The sequence below is a fragment of the Quercus lobata genome, chromosome 2, assembly GCF_001633185.2.
Source record: "Quercus lobata isolate SW786 chromosome 2, ValleyOak3.0 Primary Assembly, whole genome shotgun sequence".
In the NCBI taxonomy this organism is placed as follows: domain Eukaryota; kingdom Viridiplantae; phylum Streptophyta; class Magnoliopsida; order Fagales; family Fagaceae; genus Quercus; species Quercus lobata.
Genome location: NC_044905.1, coordinates 86,044,417 through 86,063,320, shown reverse-complemented (window position 1 = coordinate 86,063,320; position 18,904 = coordinate 86,044,417). Strand labels below are relative to the sequence as shown.

The following is an 18,904-nucleotide window of genomic DNA, read 5'->3' as shown; positions in this document are numbered from 1 at the left end:
GTACCTATTAGACGAAACTAAAATTTATATTCTTTGAAAAAGTTTTGGTTTTACTCTTTAAAGTTTGTTGGGTTATGAGTTTTGCCGGTTTGAGAGAGATTTAAGAGAGAACTCAGAAAAGAGAGTTTAAGAGAAGGGGGAGGAACGGAGACAAAAGAGAGAAAGAGTAAGAAAGAGAATAAAAGTTAGGGATAAAGTTGTATTTTGAGGTCTAAATTAGTAAGTTTTAGAATGTTTTAGACCGACGTGGTAGTATTATTACAAACCTGAGGGTAAGTTTGTGAAATTTACCCAAAGAGAACTAATAAAACGGCGTCATTCGAAAGCCCAAACTCGAATCGATTGCTAGTGAAGTCGTTGGTCGTTACATACATCCTCCTTCCCTTCTGTGAAATGGCGTGCAGCACTTACAATTATCTTCACCTCCCTCGCAAAATCCGATACTCACTTGCTTCTTCCCTCTTTATCTCCAAACCTTCTCATGCTTTTCCCAGTACATTTACCACACCGTTTCCTTCTCCATCTCACACTCCAATCAAATTTAATGTATCAGTAAAATTCAGTACCCAATCAGTTTCAGTTTCACCCACCAATACATTCACCTGGGACGACGTCGTTCGGATTTCTCAACCGGATAGCGTTCCACATGATTCTTCGGACCTCTCAGGCTTCTTCCAGAAAGTCAAAATCTGCAATCGCGGATCGGTAATATTCTTTTGTCTGTGTATTTTTACCTCAGTATTAGTAATATTTAAGCTTAATGTTTGGTTGCTGAGATATTCTAATCAAAGAAAAGAATAGGAAACAGTTTTCAGTCGGACCGTTTGGTTCATTTCCTTTTGCTAAATAAGTTTTTGTCTGCGCTTCCAAACGCCCACACAAAATGTCTGAATTTGTTGCAGGAAAAGCAATCTGAGTTTCTTCCATTTGTCATTGAAGACCAAATCGCTGGTTATATTCATAATGGGTAAGGCAGGCTTAAAAGAGAAGTTTCTATTTTCATTGATTTGTCTTGGTTAAATTCATGAAAATGTTTGACAAGCTATATGTTAAAATATTAGTTAAATGTTTAAATTCATCATTTCTTAACGGTTTAAGCATTTGGGATAACGGGTAGTTTATGGTGGTATTAGAACAATTGGTCTTGAGTTAAAAGTTAAAACAGTGTCTTCATTCTACCTCCAATTTAAAAGGTTAAAAATTCCATTCGTTGGGCCCACTTATCATGGGAGAGATTGGGACTTTGGGTTCACGTGTGGGGGAGTGTTAGAACTAAACCAATTCTACAGTTATAAACTCCACTTGTCCCAAAAACATAACGTGTTAAGAAAATGTGAATTATATATATGATAAGTAAAATTTAAAAGGAATATGCAACCCCACCCGCCACAATCTTGTACCAGGTAATCTAGGAGAACTCCTAGTGAGGATCAAACCAAGGATGTTAGGGTCTACAGCTCAAGCCAAGCTTCCAACCACTAGGCTTCAACCTGATGGGTTGGTTTAGTTCTAATATAATTTGGACAAAAAATGAAGCCATTTCTAATTGAAATGGTATTTTATTTCTATATATACTTAGTTGTTTAGACTTTAGGCTTATTTGACTAAACTGAAAAACAATAAAAACAGATTAGTTGGCCAACTTGGCCAGGTTCTATGACTTGCCAAACAACCCCTATGAATTGAATTGCTCAGTCCTTTTTTTGGGGGGGTGGGAGAGGGGGGTGTTGTATTACTGAATCCATTTTGTAGTAATATTATGCTTGAAACGAAGGAGTAGGCTGATCATGTACTTTTGAAATCTGTGCAGTTTTGCTAACCATTTAAGGAGGTTCAAGGATGTGTTTATATTTCCTCAAGATAATTCTTATGGAGGCCGCATTGGCAGCCATGTGACCTTACACCCGATGCTGAGGACACCCGATGATAGGACTAATGCAGTTGGAGATGTGGTCAAATTTTTGGGGGAAGAACTAATTCCAGGTATACGGAACGAGGTACTAGTTGTAATTTAGTGGTGCATTGATTCCCTCCTTTTTTTAAAATTTTTATTTTATGTGTCCTAGTGAAATGTGAATGTTTTTGTGTGTATGTGTGTACAATATGTGATTGAGATTAGATTCTTTGGGTCCAAGTTGTGGTAAGATCTTTGTTCCCTTGGCTAACTATGTATTCCACTAATTTCAATCAGCTATACCCTGTGACATCATCCTTTGGTGCACCAATCTTTTTTTCACTGGAACGTGCTGCAGCTCCTTACTTTGGAATAAAGGTGTGTTTTAAGGAATTGTGGAATCTCTTTTCTTTTGGATATAATGTTGTATTGAGATATAGTTGACACCATTATCTGTATTCCTAATTTTTTTTAATTGCCTTTCAAATCTTTTTAGGCACTTGTAATTTGATTTGGTTCTAAATTTTTTAATTTAAATTTTGTCCCTCTAAAAAGGAAAAAAAAAAAAGAAAAAAGGTTGTTTTCTTTAGTTTTTATGCATTCGATTGAGTAGCAAACTCAATAGCGAATACTTGGTATCTTTCTGATGCTCTACTTGTAGTTTCTAGAAATAACTATTCCTTACTCAGTTATTTATTTATTTATTAATTTTTTATCTTTGTCGACTAAAATGCCTTAGACTGGCCTCAAAAAAGGTGTTTCTGTCATAATTCCTACTTATTAATGAAAATAAAATATGGTGAATGTTTATTGTTCACCTTTTGCTTATGAATTGTTTTCGCCATTCACCTCAGCCAAACTCAACCATATGTTGTTTTTTTTTCCTCTTCATTATCTGCTAACATGTAAATACTCCTCACCAGAAAATTAGTATTAAAAAAAAATGTCCTCAAGGAAATTATCAATGGGCTCTACATTTACTACTAATTAGTTGAATATTTAATTGAATATGTTTTTCTGTGAAGCTAGGTAATTTATTGTGAGTTTGCTTCACGTGGGTTTTTTAGTAAAGTAAACATGCTAGCGAATCAATCTTGTCAAAGAAGTCTGATGATAGTTTCAGCCAAGGGATTTTCAAAGATAAGTGACTATGAATTGAGTTTTTTGAAATAAAATTAGAGTGTGAAATTTATCTTATATATCTGGGTTTCTGCTAATCAAGCCAATCATCTTTAGGCAAAATGGCATCTCTTTCCTCCATAAACACGGGGCTGGCTGTGAGGTCATAGTTTCAATTCTATGTGAGTGCATGTGAGTTGTATTTACCTATAAACATTTTTTTGATAAGTATTTACCTATAAACATAAAATGGGTTTCTGCTAACTAAAAAATGCACATACTTTTGAAGACGGTGAGCTCTTAGTGGTAAAGTTAAACTTCTTATTTTTACAGAGCTTACATGATGAGTGAGACCAAATTCAATCTCAACTGCATTGACAGCTTTCATATACTTTATGGACCGTCCGAATTTTAGGTGTTACTTATTTTTCTTTTCTCCTTTGTTTTTTCTTGTACACTCATCCTTTGTATGTCTTCCATGCACTAAGGTTGCACCCCCTTTTTGTGATTTTTAGTCATTCATTTACTCATATATATATATAAAAGGAGCAATTCACTGCATGCTAAGTAGATACAACATATGTGCTTTTTGACTTCTTGATTGCCTTTTGATTTATTATTAACTATGGGAATGTTGTCAATTCTGGTACATTGGTCCAACTGGCTTTAAACTTCTTCCTTTATTTCGTTTTTGGCACTATAATCTTTGGTAAGCCTATGGACGTGACTATTACCATCTTATTTCGTCCCTGGTTGTGTGTACCACTGATTGATGGCTGAATGATAATCAATCTTTGAACATGCCAAGCAATACATCCCTTTTCTTTTCTTTTTGATTGATGAATCTGACTCTATGATCATGTTACTGATGGATATAAGTTATGCATTCTTTTCTCTTATGTGTTCCTGTATACAGGCTTATGGGGTTCACATGAATGGCTATGTTGAGAAGGATGGGCAAAAATTTTTGTGGATAGGGAAGAGAAGTCAAATGAAACCCACTTATCCAGGGATGCTTGATCATCTAGCTGCTGGAGGACTGGTTTGTAATGATTGAATTATTGATTAAAAACCTGAGGCAAGTGGAAATCTGGGGATTTCTTCCTTGCTACATATTTTTGGAAGTAATTTACTTTGTTTTGTAGAAGCAATTTAATAGAGCTGAGTAACTTATGGCCATTGAACAAGAATAATAACCCATAAAGCTAGTGTGAATAAGTGATTCTACAACATATTTTCTGGTTCATATTACGTTCATTACAATTCTGTGCCCTCATATTTCCATGTTGGCAATGCTAGCCTTATGGGATTGCTTGTGGTGAGAATCTTGTGAAGGAATGTGAAGAGGAAGCAGGAATACCCAAATCCATTTCTAAAGAGTAAGTTTTCATTTGCCATTTCATTATCATTTCATGTTACCTTGCTGTGGCAGATGCCTTTGATTGAGAATGGATTCTCTCTCTCTCTCACTAATGAGATGATAAATGCTTCTCTTACAGGGCTATACCAGTTGGCGTTGTTTCCTATATGGACATTGATGGTTACAGATATAAGAGAGATGTTCTATTTTGTTATGATTTGAAGCTGCCTGCAAGCTTTAGACCTGAGAATCAAGGTAGGCCAATCTCTGCCTTCTTCAATTGCTCTTATCAGTTCCTAAGGTCAACTCTTGTCATTTGATCTCAGTAATGACTAATGACTATTTGTTTTATTTGATTTACTGGGTTTTCCTATAGAGGATTTTATTCATTTGTAAATGTCTTGTTGAGTGACAGATGGAGAGGTGGATAGCTTCAAGTTGATTCCTGTGACACATGTAGCAAACGTCATACAGAGGACACAGTTTTTCAAGTCAAATTGCTCTCTTGTCATCATTGATTTCTTGTTTCGACATGGGTATTTCTCTTAAGCTTATTTTCTTACTTTTTAGCAATTGGTTTAACAAAAAAAGTAACACACATTCTTTTCTATGCACTGACTGTACCACTACCTGACAACTGCAGCAATAACAATGATTTTTCTGCCAATAGCCGTATACTAGTTATGGCAACAGACATGGTAACTAGTTGCCATCTTGCCCAATATCCATCATTAACAAATGATCGAAATGAATATTTCTCCTGATTTTTCACAACCAAGCTCACTTCATCTGTCCCCCACCCCCCCCAACATTGATTTGTTACTTCATTTTCATTTGTTACAGCTACCTTGAAAAATGGGGCATTTGTTTAAAGCCCTTATATATGGGAGAACTAAAACTTTAAGCTAATGCTGAATTTGACTAAAGCTTTCTTATGTGCCCTAAATTGTCAGAACTTCACATATGAAGGTTGTTTGGGGAGAGTGTGAACCTTAGCAGATCTAATTCTTGACAAATTAAAAAGGCCTAGGGAAATCTGAATATGATTGCAAGTGCATCCCCAGTGGCCTCTTCACATTCATTGGGCCCTTAAATGGTTCTTTGAGGGTTGATTGTTTCCTATGAACTTCCCTTGTGTGTCAAATGCATTTGGGAAGACTCAACAAAATAACTTTTGGTTCAATACATTGATGTTAGTAGTGGGAAAAAAGGAATACAAAGGCAGCCCACAGCCCCAGTGGCATCACTACCACAATGAGCAAAATCTGGTCTAATTGACTTTGAAAAATAATATGCGCCATTAAGTTAATATATCTCTATTAATTAATTGCCTCGTTTTGTCAATCTGCAGGTGTATGAAATGGCTTTTTAATAAACAGACCTATAGTATAGTTTCTTAATGAACTGCTATGAGTAGTACATCTATAGCATAATTTTAACCTTAAAACTCTAACTTTTATATTCAAAATTTGCAGGTACATGAGTCCTGAACATTTTGGATACTTAGATCTACTACAAAGTTTGAGGAGTGGGGATTGCTCCTAATCATACTTTTTAATTGTAATGTTTTCCTTTGTTTTTTTAATATCTATTTTAACTTTGGCTAATTATAGTCTTATGAAGGAAGAAAGGGTTGGGTGTTGTAAGAATCAATTTTTTATTAGTAGCTTCCTGTATCTTTTGGGTGAAACTTGGGCCAAGACATTTTGTGAAAACGAAAAAAGTTCATGCCACCACAATTACTGAATGAGAGATATGGCACTACCGACGTTTGTTGGAAAGGTTTCTACAAAGGGTATTAACAATGTCTAACGTGCTCTTTGCAAAAGGGTTTTCATAGGTTATGCGTCATGGAAAAGCCACATATTAATCCACAGTCTCAAAAACCTACCCGAAACCACCTCCACTCACCAAATTCTACACACCAGCCCCAAACTGTCAGCTAGCCACTAGCAAGCCTTCCCTTTAAAACCGTCTTCCCCACAACTCAAAAACCCAATGCCTTTTCTTTTAGCCACGATTTGAAACCCCTGTGATGCTGCCTCAATTGGCAAGGTAGCCATAAACTGATTGTGGTTGAGCGAGCTATTGAACTCTACAAGGAGGCTGTCTGAGACAGTGGCGTAGTGTATGTTGTGTAGCCCCCCACTTGAAACCATTGCAACGCCATCATTGCTGTTGGGTTGGGCACTAGGTTCACCCAACTCACTGCATTGAAAGAGAGCAAGAAAGAAAGAATTGTTGGGTTAAATAAAAAAAAAAAATAGTAGCAAATTCTTTAGCTTTGCTACAGTACTCAATCATCAATGTTGAATTATAGTAACAAAACAGAAAAGAAAATTGTTTTTTTTTGGGGGCGGGGGGGAGGAAGTAGGGAGCCGAAGGAGCTAAAAAATGGGTTTAGCTCACCAACAATTTGAAAAAGGGAGTTTGTTGAGCTCATTGTGAATGCTCTAATGAATGATTTTTCTATTATCCTATGTCTATAAGATAAAAAAATTCAGGAAGACTATACAGCCTATACTGCTAATGCATTTACATTAGGGTTGTCCATCTCACCTGCCCACCCACCCAACCCACCCGTGCCTGACCCGCTACAACCTGATCCGACTACTTCGGTGGTCTGACACGGGTCCCGATCTCAAAAACCCGACGCCGGCGGTTCGGTTTCAGGTCCCGTCCTTTAAAAACCATTCAACCCGACCCGTCCGAAGAGAGAACAACCTGCTGCGAATTCAAGCTTTCCGATGAGTTTTCCAGCACGATTTGGTAGATTTTGGCAACCAAAACACCAAATCCGGTGATTCTCGGCATGATTTGGGGGAAAAAGCATCGGATTTGGCGAAATTTCTACCAAATTCAGCTAGATCGCATCGGATCTTGGACGGATCAGGAGAGATCTCGCCGATTTTCTCCTTTTTTCAGTGGTTTTCGGCGGGTTTCAGCTTCACCTGAAACCGATGCTCACCCGATAGGAAACCGACCCGTAAAACCCGATCTCCGGCGGTTCAGTTACGGGATTGGCACCTGCCTACCCGATCTCCGATGGGTGGGTTGCGGGTTGGGCACAAACTCGACTCGCTCGACCCGTGGACAACCCTAATTTACATGATAAATCGTACAAGCTTGAGTGAAGCCCCACTTGTTTTTTTTTTTTTTTTTAGTTCTATTTTTTTTCCTTGATTATTACTTTCGCATAAAATCATTTCAACATTTTCAAATAGGTTATTTGTACCTTGATTTTAAGAGAGAAACAATACATGGATCAAGAAGCATTCACAATCACTTGTAAGGCCTAATGTAACATATATGGACTCTTAGGGCCCAAAATATTTTTCAACATCACAAATTCTATCATCAGTCACCAACATCATGAAGAAAATACCATACACAAAGTTGGATAGCTTTTGCTTACGTAAAATCAACTTATTTTTTGCAGCTTACAGGAGATTTCAATATTATCCACAATCTATCTTACTGATGCAACAGGGAAATACAATGGAGGTTGCCAATGAACTTAAATCAACTTATTTTTTGTAGGTTACAAGAGATTTCAATAGTATCCACAATCTATCTTATTGAAGCAATATGGAAATACTATGGAGTAGGGCTGTACACGGGTCGGGCGAGTCAGGTTTGTGCCCAACCTGCAACCGACCCGCCGAAGATCGGGTAGGTAGGTGCCCAACTCGCAACCGAATCGCCGGAGATTGGGTTTTACGGGTTGATTTCCCGTCGGGTGAGCATTGGTTTCGGGTGAAGCTGAAACCACCGAAAAAAGGAGAAAATCGACGAGATCTTTCCTGATCTGTCCAAGATCCAGTGCGATCTAGCCGGATCTGGTAGAGATTTCGCCAAATCCGATGCTTTTTCCCCCAAATTGAGCCGAGAATCGCTGAATCTGGTGTTTTGGTCGCCGAAATCTGCCAAATCGTGCTGGAAAACTCGTCAAAAAACTTGAATTCGCAGCAGGTTGTTCTTTCTTCGGGTGGGTCGAGTTGAATGGTTTTTAAAGGATAGGACTCGAAACCGAACCGTTGGCGTCGGGTTTTGGAGATCGGGACCCGCGTCTGACCATCGGAGAAGTCGAATCGGGTTGTAGCGGGTTGGGTACGGGCGGGTTGGGCAAGTGGGCAGGTGAGATGGACATGGAGGTTGCCAAAGACCTCAAGGTCGATTGGCAAGTCCGGTTCATCCCTTACATTTAAAACCCACTGGGGGCAAAGCCCACCTTATATAGCCCAAATAAAAAAGGAAATAACTATGAAAGTCATAACGCATCAATCACACTCTCAACTCCTCAACTTCTTGGCTCAATGGTTCAAAGAAAGTTTCCACTTCACTGTGATTTACTTCCTCCAAACTTCCAGGACTCCACTTTGGGTTCTGCAAAGATAATCATGAAAAAAATCTGAGCATAATACATCTAAGATGTTCTAAATGATTACCATCAATAGAAGAAACTTAAATATAACACTCAAAGATCTATAGAAAATGCTCCTAAGCATGAGCATAAACTGCTTAGTCTGTTGGGGTGAATGCCCCAGGCAACTGGTTCGACTGGGGTTAGTTCCAGGTAGGTGTTACTAGCTAAAGACGAGTCCAAAGGGCTCTTCTATAAAAAGATTCCCTGTGTTATTTATATAAATAATAAAATAATTTTTTAAAAAAACTTGGATGCTGAAAATATGGTTTGAATGTATGAAACTATGGCTCGTTTGGGAGAGGAGTTTGAGTAATGTTGTTTGTAATTTTTTGAAATACGTGTAGGTGAAAAAGTGTATGAAAATATGTGTAATGTTATTTAAAAACTGAAAATGAGTTGTTAACAACTCTACCAAATGGACCTAATATTTTCACATATTTCTACAGTAGAGAAGGGGACTTTAGAGACTAAAGATAGAAGTCATAGAACCTGATCCTTGTCCACCAAAACTGCCCGGACACCTTCAGCAAAATCATTTCGTAGAGAAGACCTTATGGCAATGCGATATTCGGTTTTCATCACAGCGCTTAGCTGGACGCAACCAAATGCAGGAGTACACATGTTACTCTACAAATTTTCCTACAATACTAAATCCCCATCCCCCATAAATTTTTTTTTTTTCCCAAAGGAAAAAAACAAGGGAAAGGAACTCAAAACTCACTGTGGACAATTCGTTGCCAGTTTTTCCATGTGCAGAGGCAACTTTAGAGAAATAATTTTGTGTTAAGCAAAGCGAAAAAAGAGCACCTTTTCCAAGACCTTGAAGGGCTTCATTAGCCCACTCTACCACTGCATAAAGAAAGAATGGGAATCAGCCAGCACCATATGACAAACTTGAGGAAGCTAAAATTTTGAAAACCCAACTGACATCCACACGAATCAGTCTTTGGGAGCACCAAGAAAATGTATACACATTTCAATCAGACAACAATAAAAAACCAATTGGTACTTAAACATACCAGCTGCTTCACCACTCAGCTGACGCTTTTTCAGTTCCTCAATTGTCTCATTAACTGATTTACTTGCGCCGAAAGATGAAACTATACGAGGTAAAAGCAATTTTAATTGGGACTCAGACTCAGGGTTACCACTGAATCTTGCCAAGAGTGCTTTGATGTCTTGATGTGGATCCTCTGAACTGAAATAACAAATGGACAAAAAGATTTTCAGCAAGAAACCATGTACATATTGCTAAAAGAACATCACGAACACCATTTTCATATACTTGTAGTCAACAATATGAGAGGAAATTACATACCGAACGACAACGTATATGCACTACAGACTTCATCACAAATAAACGCTTGAATTACATAGATTAATGTTATCATGTGGCTCTAGCCCCACCTTAAATAAATGAAGTATCAAAAATTAAAAACTGCAGTACCCAAAGTCATGGAGTTCTCATTATTTGTACATTTTTAACTAACAGACAAAGTATTAAATAATGTTTTCTTAAATTTTTTTATTTTTTAAATTTTAGAATACTAAGTATTTTAATAAACACACAAAAAAAGGAGAGAAGGTCTTAAAAAAACTGACAGTGATATATATTCCCCCCCCCCCCCCAAATTGTTATTTTACCAACCAACATGCAAAATCATGTTTACCTAATTATGTATTGCTATATTTTTTAGCAACAGTGAATTGTAAGTTCTCAAATATACAACCTACCGTAGCCACGAATGTAAAATGAAATATATTATTTTATTAAAAATATATCGTCTTTCTCAACGCCTCATCACTCCTTCTCCCTCTTTCTCTCTATTCAATCACGCTTCTCAGTCTTCTTTCTCTCCCACTCACTCCTTCTTCTTCTTTCTCTCCCATTGCAGAAACTCTCCCTTCCTTGTGCCGCTCAACCCATTGCTTTAACACTCTATCCCTCTACCTTTTTTCTCTTCACCTTATTGCTCTCTCCACAAACAAAGGCAAGAGTGAAAAAAAAAGAAAGAAATCCCCTAGAAGCCTTGTATGATCACCAGTCCTTGTAAGTCTTTGTAAGATGTTCTCCAGAGTCTCCAATGTCTAATGTAAAAAAGTTGTTGAATCTAATAATATCTTCCAGTTTGTTGTATCTTGTGTTGTGCTCTATCCCATATTTTCATGTTCTTTTTTACATCTCCATAGTAGTTTATATCATTACTCAACTTCCATAATTTTCCTGTCTCCATAATCTTCTTACACCCTCTCCTCTCCTCTCCTCTTTTCTAGAGTAGCAGTTGGTATCAGAGCCCTGTGATCAGTTTCCACTCCTTTGATTAGTATACTTTGATTATTGTCCTGATTAGTATGCTCTGTGGTGTGCAGTTGCCACATTCTGTGGAACCTCTGTATTAACCACATCAGAACACTGGATTTGATAATCAAGTAGAACACTAAGGAGTTTGTTCTCAAAAGTCCTTAAAGAATTTTATTTACCATAAGTTTCCTTGTGGACGTCTAAGCCTGAAGTTGGTGTTTTAAGTCCTGATAGGTCTTTGGTAAATAGTTCTTTCTATTAGAAACTATCATGGCAAGTTCATCCTTAGAAGTAACTGATACCACTAAATCTGTTTTTGATCTTTCTCTACGAAAATCCACTGCAAATAGGCTAGATTACTTGTATGAAATTTCCCATGTACCTGAAGATAGTAAAATACCAATTACTGATTTTCCTATTGTAAATCCTTATACTGTGTTTGATAAACCCCAAGTCTCTTTCAAAAAATCCATAAAAAAATTGTTAGGTCCCACTCAGTCTTCTACTGTAAAAGAGTATGTTCAAGCCTCTAAGTTTGACCAGTATAATATTCCAGCAAGAGAAACAGAAAATTTCATCAACCTTGCTCTCCCCAGAGAATTTGTGATCCCATGGCAAAAACAAGGTTATACACACCTTCATTTTGGCGCAGTAAGATTGGCTTTGACTTTCCATGGAAGAAAGGGACTCCCTGTAGTCTCAAGAATCTCACTTCTTGATTCCAGATTTCTGGAATATCAAAATGCTGTCATAGGAACGGTTCAAACCACTCTAAATGCGGGAACAATCTTTGTTACTCTCTTTCCAAACTTCAATATGTCTTTAAAAGACCCCCATCTTTGTGATGCTCTTAAAGTTCAAGTCCAAATTACAGGAGCCTCTCAAGTGCAGGATACGTTTGTTGCCACACTTCACTATCAGTTGGCCTATCGGCTGCAGAATCATGCTTTTGATATGGCGGTTCCGGATATAGCCCAATCTAATGATGCATTGTTGATCCAGGTTGATCCAGGAATGACACCCATGTGCACGTTTGTCCCAAGACAACTTACCAAAGATCAGATGGCTTCTCTTTTCCCAGAATCGTGGATTACAAAATATGAGATGCTTCATCAGGCAACCAAACCGATCCAGTCAAAAGACCCTCTCTTCATAAGAAAAGCAAATGGTGAAGTAGAGACGAAATTTCTGACAGAACAATCAGAAAAGAAGGATGTAACGGTCTTCCCAACCCAAATTGCTATGCTTCAACCAGTGTCTTATGTTAAAGAAGATGGTCTCCAGATCAAAGCATTTCGGGAAGATGGAAAGCCTTGCTATGAAGGGAAATCACCCACTGGACACATATGGTGGGATATTTGTGATTGTGCTGATTGTCAAGAAGAAGAAATTTTTGAAGAAGATTATCCCAGGAGAAAGAAAAAATCTTCTCAGCAAAAGCTTAAAGAAAGGTATGAAGCAGGAGACCCAGAAGTTGACCTTCTAGGAGAACCCTCGGGAAAATTTGACTACTATGTTCTTTATCCCAGAACCAGAAGACAAAAATCTCTCTTTCCCTCTCCAAGTAAACAAAATCATGATCAGGACCAGAAATCTCCATTAATCCCATATTACCAAAAAGTCCTTTCCCAAAACCCAAAATACCAATCTCCCCCTACCGTCCTTTCCCAAAACCAAGAACTGTCTCCTTGTTATATGTTTGACCAAGCTTCACCTTCCTACTCCCAGAACTTTCCTCCACTAGAAAGTTTTGACCACCCCCAAGCCAATACCAAACATGTCTGGAAGATTAAAAATCCTGTTGGAACTAATCCAGATGGCACCAAAAAATAGGTCTCTTCAGCAGAAGCAGCTTTGAACTGGCAGGCGGAGAATGCTGTAGCACAAAACAAGGTTCTTTCAAGAATTCTAGATAATCAAAAAAGGATGGCTGAAGCAGTTACTCATACCTTCTCATCCTCTAATTCTCTTATTGAAGATTTGAAGAAGAAAATCAAGGAAGTAGAACAAGAATTGGCAGTCATAGCCTCCACAGTGAAAGACTTGTCTGTTTCCTTTCCACTCATTGGACAAAAGGAAAAAGAGAAAAAACAGTTGCTGGCACAACTCCAATCTATGGAGAACTCACAGAAAGAAGCCACCCAAACTCTCCCAATGCAGGTCCATACATCCTACCAACCTCGGCAATTATTATATAAAGACCTAGCTTTGCCCCTGACCTCATCATTTTTATCAGCCTCCCCTTTTCAAAATCCACAACCTTTAGCCATGACATATCCTAATCCTTTTAGAACAAGTGGAATCTTCCCAAGCATCACAAATACCGCACCATTTCAACTAGACCAACAATCCAGCCCTCAAAATAATCTTTCTAGGAAAACAGATAAAGAACAGATAAACCAATCTCCAGATCCAATTGTTGGTGCTTCTTCTAGACCTCCAGATATGAATATGTTGGCTGTAGACCCTGATCCCCCAAATCCAATTTCTTCATTCTTGAGAACTCTTACTCTTAATGATCCAAGAGAACCTTTGGTGCTTCTAATAATTGAAGATGCTGACCTAGACCTATCTGACCTTAGCCTGGAAAAGGTGTTCATGATGGAAGAGGAACCAAAAGAGGAAGAAGATGATGTTCTTCGTCCTAAGAAACCTCCATCCCCTCCACCGATTTTTCCTCCACCTCCTTTTATTCCAGAATATCAAACAAGGTTGGCCTACTCTCCGACTATAGATTCAAAACACTTGTTCACTTTGGATAATACTCCTCCGTCCAAATGGCATGATGAGATCTTCAGCATGTATTCTTGGTGTATTGCTGAGCTTCAAGCTCCAAATGCTACTATTGCCCAGACCATTGGTAAATTCGTAGCAAGGATTACGGGAAGATTAAGAGAATGGTGGATCAATCTTGGAGAATATAGACAAAGGCAGGCAGCCCAATGCAAAACGTTGGAAGATTTTTTCACCATTGTTCATAACGAATTTCTGGGCTCAGTGACTCATTATACAGAAGTAGCTCGAGAAGAATTCCTCTTGATGAAATGTTGCTCATTTGAAAGGAAAGATTTGGAGAAACATTTTGACAGAATGTCAAGGAGATACTACTCTTTTAATGGTATGGATGATGTTAATGCCAAACATACTTTTCTCAACTCCCTTCCAGAACCATTAGGAGATGAAACTCTCCGTATGATGAATCTTCAAAAAATAACGTTGCAACAATCCTCCTTGGGAGAAATCTACCAGCATGTGCTGATTGCCTTAGAAAAGCTCTGCAACCAAAGAAAATTCCTTTCCGAAATTGACAAAGTCCATAGCAAGCTAAAAGACAATTGCAGAAGGAAAGACTTGCAAATCAAGTGCTATGAGAAAAATTGTGCTTGTCCACAGAAAAAGAGAAATCATTTCAAGAAATATTTTAGAAAGAAGAGATATTATGCAGAAAAAAAGAAAAACTCTTTTGGGAAGAAGAAATGGAAGTTTCTCAGAAGGAAGCAGTTTAAAGGAAAGACCTCAAAAGTCTGCTTTGTATGCAGAAAACCAAGACATTTTGCAAAAAATTACCCGAAAAAGGAAAAAGCAGCAAAGCTTCTTGAACAAGCTCAAATCCATGCAGAAGATATTCCTTTCTCTGATGTAGAGTCACTCTTTTCATTGGATGATGATTACTCCCCTCAGGCCTTGGCAGTTCTAGCCTATTCCACTTCAGAAGAAGACTCAGAGCCAGACAGTGAATATGATTCAGAACAAGAAATCCAAGCCATTTTCACATCCCAGCCAATTATAGCTCCCTTGACTAACCCAACACCCATAGCTCAAGTACACCTTCTCCTTGATACCTACTCTAGACCTATTCCGGTGATAGCTTTATTTGACACAGGAGCAACAGCAACAATCCTTCATCCCAAAATTCTGCCTGAAGAATGTTGGCTACCCCATCACCAAATGTTTAGAGCAGCAAATGGAGAAACATTTCTCATAACCTTAAAAAGTAAGCCTATCCTCATCAGAATCTTTCCAACCCTGACCATCAAACACCAAGTTCTTGGATCCCCCCTTACAGGCAGAGACCTTCTCATAGGATTTGATCTTCTTCACCAGATACCAAGTCTCAGATGGTCTTCAAAGGGACTCATGCATAAGCAACACCTTCTCACTTGGACCCAAGTACCCCATTTATTCACAGTTGACCCCTTTGATTCTCTAAAATTCCAGATTATCAAAGACTGTTGTGCAAACAGCAATTCCGAATTTCTCCTTAAAAATCCAAACCCCTTGTGGAAAAATCCAAAATTCTTCATATACCTCCCATTCAAGAAAAATGAAGATGTCAACCCCACCAGAGCCAGCCACAGAAGAATGAATCCAGAACACTTAGCTTTGGCCACCCAAGAACTATCCACTCTCCTATCTGAAGGCCTCATTGAACCTACAACTTCTCCTTGGGCATGTGAAGCCTTTTATGTCAATAAGCATGCTGAGCAAGTTCGTGGTAAACTCAGATTGGTAATTAATTACCAAGATCTCAATCACTTTCTTGCAGATGACAAATTTCCTTTGCCAAACAAGAGTGCCCTTTTTCAGCATCTTTCAAATGCAAAAGTGTTTTCAAAGTTTGATCTCAAAGCAGGATTTTGGCAATTAGGCATTCATCCAGAAGAAAGATACAAGACGGCTTTTTGCATTCCAGATCACCACTATCAATGGACTGTGATGCCTTTTGGTCTAAAAAATGCTCCCTCTCAATTCCAAAAAGCAATGGTAATGTTATTCCAGCCACTCTTGACCAATGCACTAATTTATGTGGATGATATTCTTTTGTTATCAAAAGATGAAGAATCCCATGCCAAGTTGCTCGCTGAATTTTACAGTTTAGTAAAATCTCAAGGAATAATGCTTTCAGAAAAGAAAATGGTCATAGGGCAGTCTTCTATAGACTTTTTGGGAGTAAACATTTCAGATGGAAAATATACTTTGCAGCCTCACATAGCTGTCTCTTTGAGTGAATTCCCAGACAAGCTCACAAGTGCCAAGCAGATACAACAGTTTCTTGGAATTGTGAATTACATGTCAGATTTCATTCCAAAAGTCTCCAGATACAGGAACTGTTTGGCCCAGTTGCTAAAGAAATCCCCTCCTGAATGGAACTCTGCTCACACTGAAGCAGTCCAACAATTAAAAAGGTTATCTGAAAAGCTTCCTCCCCTACAGATTCCAGGACCAGGCAAACGAGTATTGCAGACAGATGCAAGTGATGAATATTGGGCAGCGGCTCTTTTTGAAGAAATTGATGGTAAAAGGAGCATTTGTGGCTATAAAAGTGGTGCATTCAAGCCTTCAGAACTTCATTACCATTCTACTTTCAAAGAAATTCTTGCAGTCAAACATGGAATTGAAAAATTCCAGTTCCACCTTCTTGGACATCATTTTTTAGTAGAAATGGACATGTCTTCCTTTCCCAAAATGCTTCAGTTCAAGAGAAAAATGCTCCCACATCCCCAGTTACTCAGATGGTCAAATTGGTTTTCACAATGGTCTTTCCAAGTCAAGCATATCAAAGGAAAAGATAACCTCCTCACTGATTATCTCTCAAGAAAACCTCCAGCCCTTAACACCATGATCCTCTCTCCACCCTTATGTGTATATCCTGTTACAGATTCATCCTCATCCACAAGCCTTCCTCCTAATGATATCCTTAGCATGATTGAAGACCTTCCCTCAGAAATAAAAGACCAGATAAAGACCTTAACTCTTAAAGCTAGAACCCAAAGAATCATTAAAGCCCTCCATGATTACCTCAAAAGGTGCCAACCTCATTTTCTGGCCATCTTCCCTGATATAAACCAGCCATGGAAAACACCTTTTGCCTTTTGGATAACAAATTGGACGGTTGCACATTATCTTTACATGTGGTATTTACTTAATGAATATTACTTGTGCCTCCATTTTGAGCCAGAATTTTATGCATATATTTTCCCACGAGAAAACAGGTATTTTCATAAATTCTGGTTTGAAATTTTGAAGAATGATGCTCATGATGGACAGTGGACAAGGTATCTTACCACAGAACATCCAAGATTTGGAAGAAAGATTACTTCAGCATGTGTGATTGCAAAGCTTAATTCCAAAAAAGACATCCGTACAGAAGGAATTTTTCACCCGGCAGAAATCCATTGGGTAATCAATCCAGATGGCACTCCACATACACATCGAGACCCATCTTGGGTATCCTGTTACCATGCTCTCACAATGACAGAATCCCTAAACAAAGGAATCTTCCCTGAAATAGTACCTATGGACCCAGAAGTGTGTAGACAGCAATGGCCACATGATGATCACTGGGAAATGCCCAATCCTCTCATTGGATTTGATGACCCCTATTATCATAACCATGATCCAGATGTCAATATTGACGAAGATGAAGAATGGTTCCAAGGAAGAGATGGATGGGACTAGTTACCTCTAACACTTTAAAAAAAATAAAAATAAAAATAAAAATAAATAAATAAAAAATTCCAGAATCATCTTTAGACGTGGCATCCTTATCCACAACAGTAGCATCCCTGCTCCCTCCTCAGAAACTCATCCAAGGACAGATCACTCCTCCATCCAAAATGGACACTTGTTCATTAGCTCTGAAACCTATCCTGGCATGCACAATTATGGTGATAGCAGAACTCAATCAGGCCCCTACCATCCTGCCACTTGTAGACCAGACATTTCGGCCCCTACTATCTACTGAGACAAATATAGTACATTATCTCTAAGTTTTGTATTCTATAAATAGCACCTTTGTAATTTTGTAAAGGCAAGAGTGAAAAAAGAAAGAAATCCCCTAGAAGCCTTGTATGATCACCAGTCCTTGTAAGTCTTTGTAAGATGTTCTCCAGAGTCTCCAATGTCTAATGTAAAAAAGTTGTTGAATCTAATAATATCTTCCAGTTTGTTGTATCTTGTGTTGTGCTCTATCCCATATTTTCATGTTCTTTTTTACATCTCCATAGTAGTTTATATCATTACTCAACTTCCATAATTTTCCTGTCTCCATAATCTTCTTACACCCTCTCCTCTCCTCTCTTCCCTTCTAGAGTAGCAGTTGGTATCAGAGCTAATGAACAAGTGTCCATTTTGGATGGAGGAGTGATCTGTCCTTGGATGAGTTTCTGAGGAGGGAGCAGGGATGCTACTGTTGTGGATAAGGATGCCACGTCTAAAGATGATTCTGGAATTTTTTTTTTGTTTTTTTTATTTTTTTAAGTGTTAGAGGTAACTAGTCCCATCCATCTCTTCCTTGGAACCATTCTTCATCTTCTTCAATATTGACATCTGGATCATGGTTATGATAATAGGGGTCATCAAATCCAATGAGAGGATTGGGCATTTCCCAGTGATCATCATGTGGCCATTGCTGTCTACACACTTCTGGGTCCATAGGTACTATTTCAGGGAAGATTCCTTTGTTTAGGGATTCTGTCATTGTGAGAGCATGGTAACAGGATACCCAAGATGGGTCTCGATGTGTATGTGGAGTGCCATCTGGATTGATTACCCAATGGATTTCTGCCGGGTGAAAAATTCCTTCTGTACGGATGTCTTTTTTGGAATTAAGCTTTGCAATCACACATGCTGAAGTAATCTTTCTTCCAAATCTTGGATGTTCTGTGGTAAGATACCTTGTCCACTGTCCATCATGAGCATCATTCTTCAAAATTTCAAACCAGAATTTATGAAAATACCTGTTTTCTCGTGGGAAAATATATGCATAAAATTCTGGCTCAAAATGGAGGCACAAGTAATATT

At 38.3% G+C, this 18,904-nt stretch overlaps 2 protein-coding genes across 2 annotated transcripts; one reads left to right on the top strand and one right to left on the bottom strand.

Annotated features, from left to right (window-relative positions):
• The first annotated feature begins 320 nt into the window (after window positions 1-320).
• On the top strand, window positions 321-6,154 carry LOC115976972 (nudix hydrolase 20, chloroplastic-like). Its single transcript, XM_031098574.1, has 9 exons — window positions 321-705; window positions 903-967; window positions 1,811-1,997; window positions 2,192-2,272; window positions 3,930-4,055; window positions 4,313-4,392; window positions 4,513-4,628; window positions 4,789-4,909; window positions 5,849-6,154. Exons 1-9 carry the CDS (start codon window positions 394-396, stop codon window positions 5,916-5,918), a joined length of 1,158 nt encoding a protein of 385 aa, XP_030954434.1. The 5' UTR covers window positions 321-393; the 3' UTR covers window positions 5,919-6,154.
• Window positions 6,155-8,469: 2,315 nt separating this feature from the next.
• Window positions 8,470-11,178, bottom strand: LOC115973193 (3-hydroxyisobutyryl-CoA hydrolase-like protein 3, mitochondrial). Its single transcript, XM_031093444.1, has 5 exons — window positions 11,045-11,178; window positions 9,819-9,997; window positions 9,521-9,648; window positions 9,289-9,390; window positions 8,470-8,759 (listed from the first exon to the last, which is right to left on the bottom strand). Exons 1-5 carry the CDS (start codon window positions 11,176-11,178, stop codon window positions 8,658-8,660), a joined length of 645 nt encoding a protein of 214 aa, XP_030949304.1. The 3' UTR covers window positions 8,470-8,657.
• Window positions 11,179-18,904: the final 7,726 nt, after the last annotated feature.

Bases quoted from the DNA above. Each gene is read 5' to 3' on its own strand.
- LOC115976972 (XM_031098574.1), top strand. From the start codon at position 394: ATGGCGTGCAGCACTTACAATTATCTTCACCTCCCTCGCAAAATCCGA. The intron at 4,393-4,512 runs GTAAGTTTTCAT...CTTCTCTTACAG, and splicing joins CCCAAATCCATTTCTAAAGA to GGCTATACCAGTTGGCGTTG. The intron at 4,910-5,848 runs GTATTTCTCTTA...CAAAATTTGCAG, and splicing joins GATTTCTTGTTTCGACATGG to GTACATGAGTCCTGAACATT.
- LOC115973193 (XM_031093444.1), bottom strand. From the start codon at position 11,178: ATGTGGCAACTGCACACCACAGAGCATACTAATCAGGACAATAATCAA. The intron at 9,998-11,044 runs GTAAGAAGATTA...TTGTTATTTCAG, and splicing joins AGGAGAGGAGAGGAGAGGGT to TTCAGAGGATCCACATCAAG. The intron at 9,649-9,818 runs GTATGTTTAAGT...TTCTTTATGCAG, and splicing joins GCTGAGTGGTGAAGCAGCTG to TGGTAGAGTGGGCTAATGAA.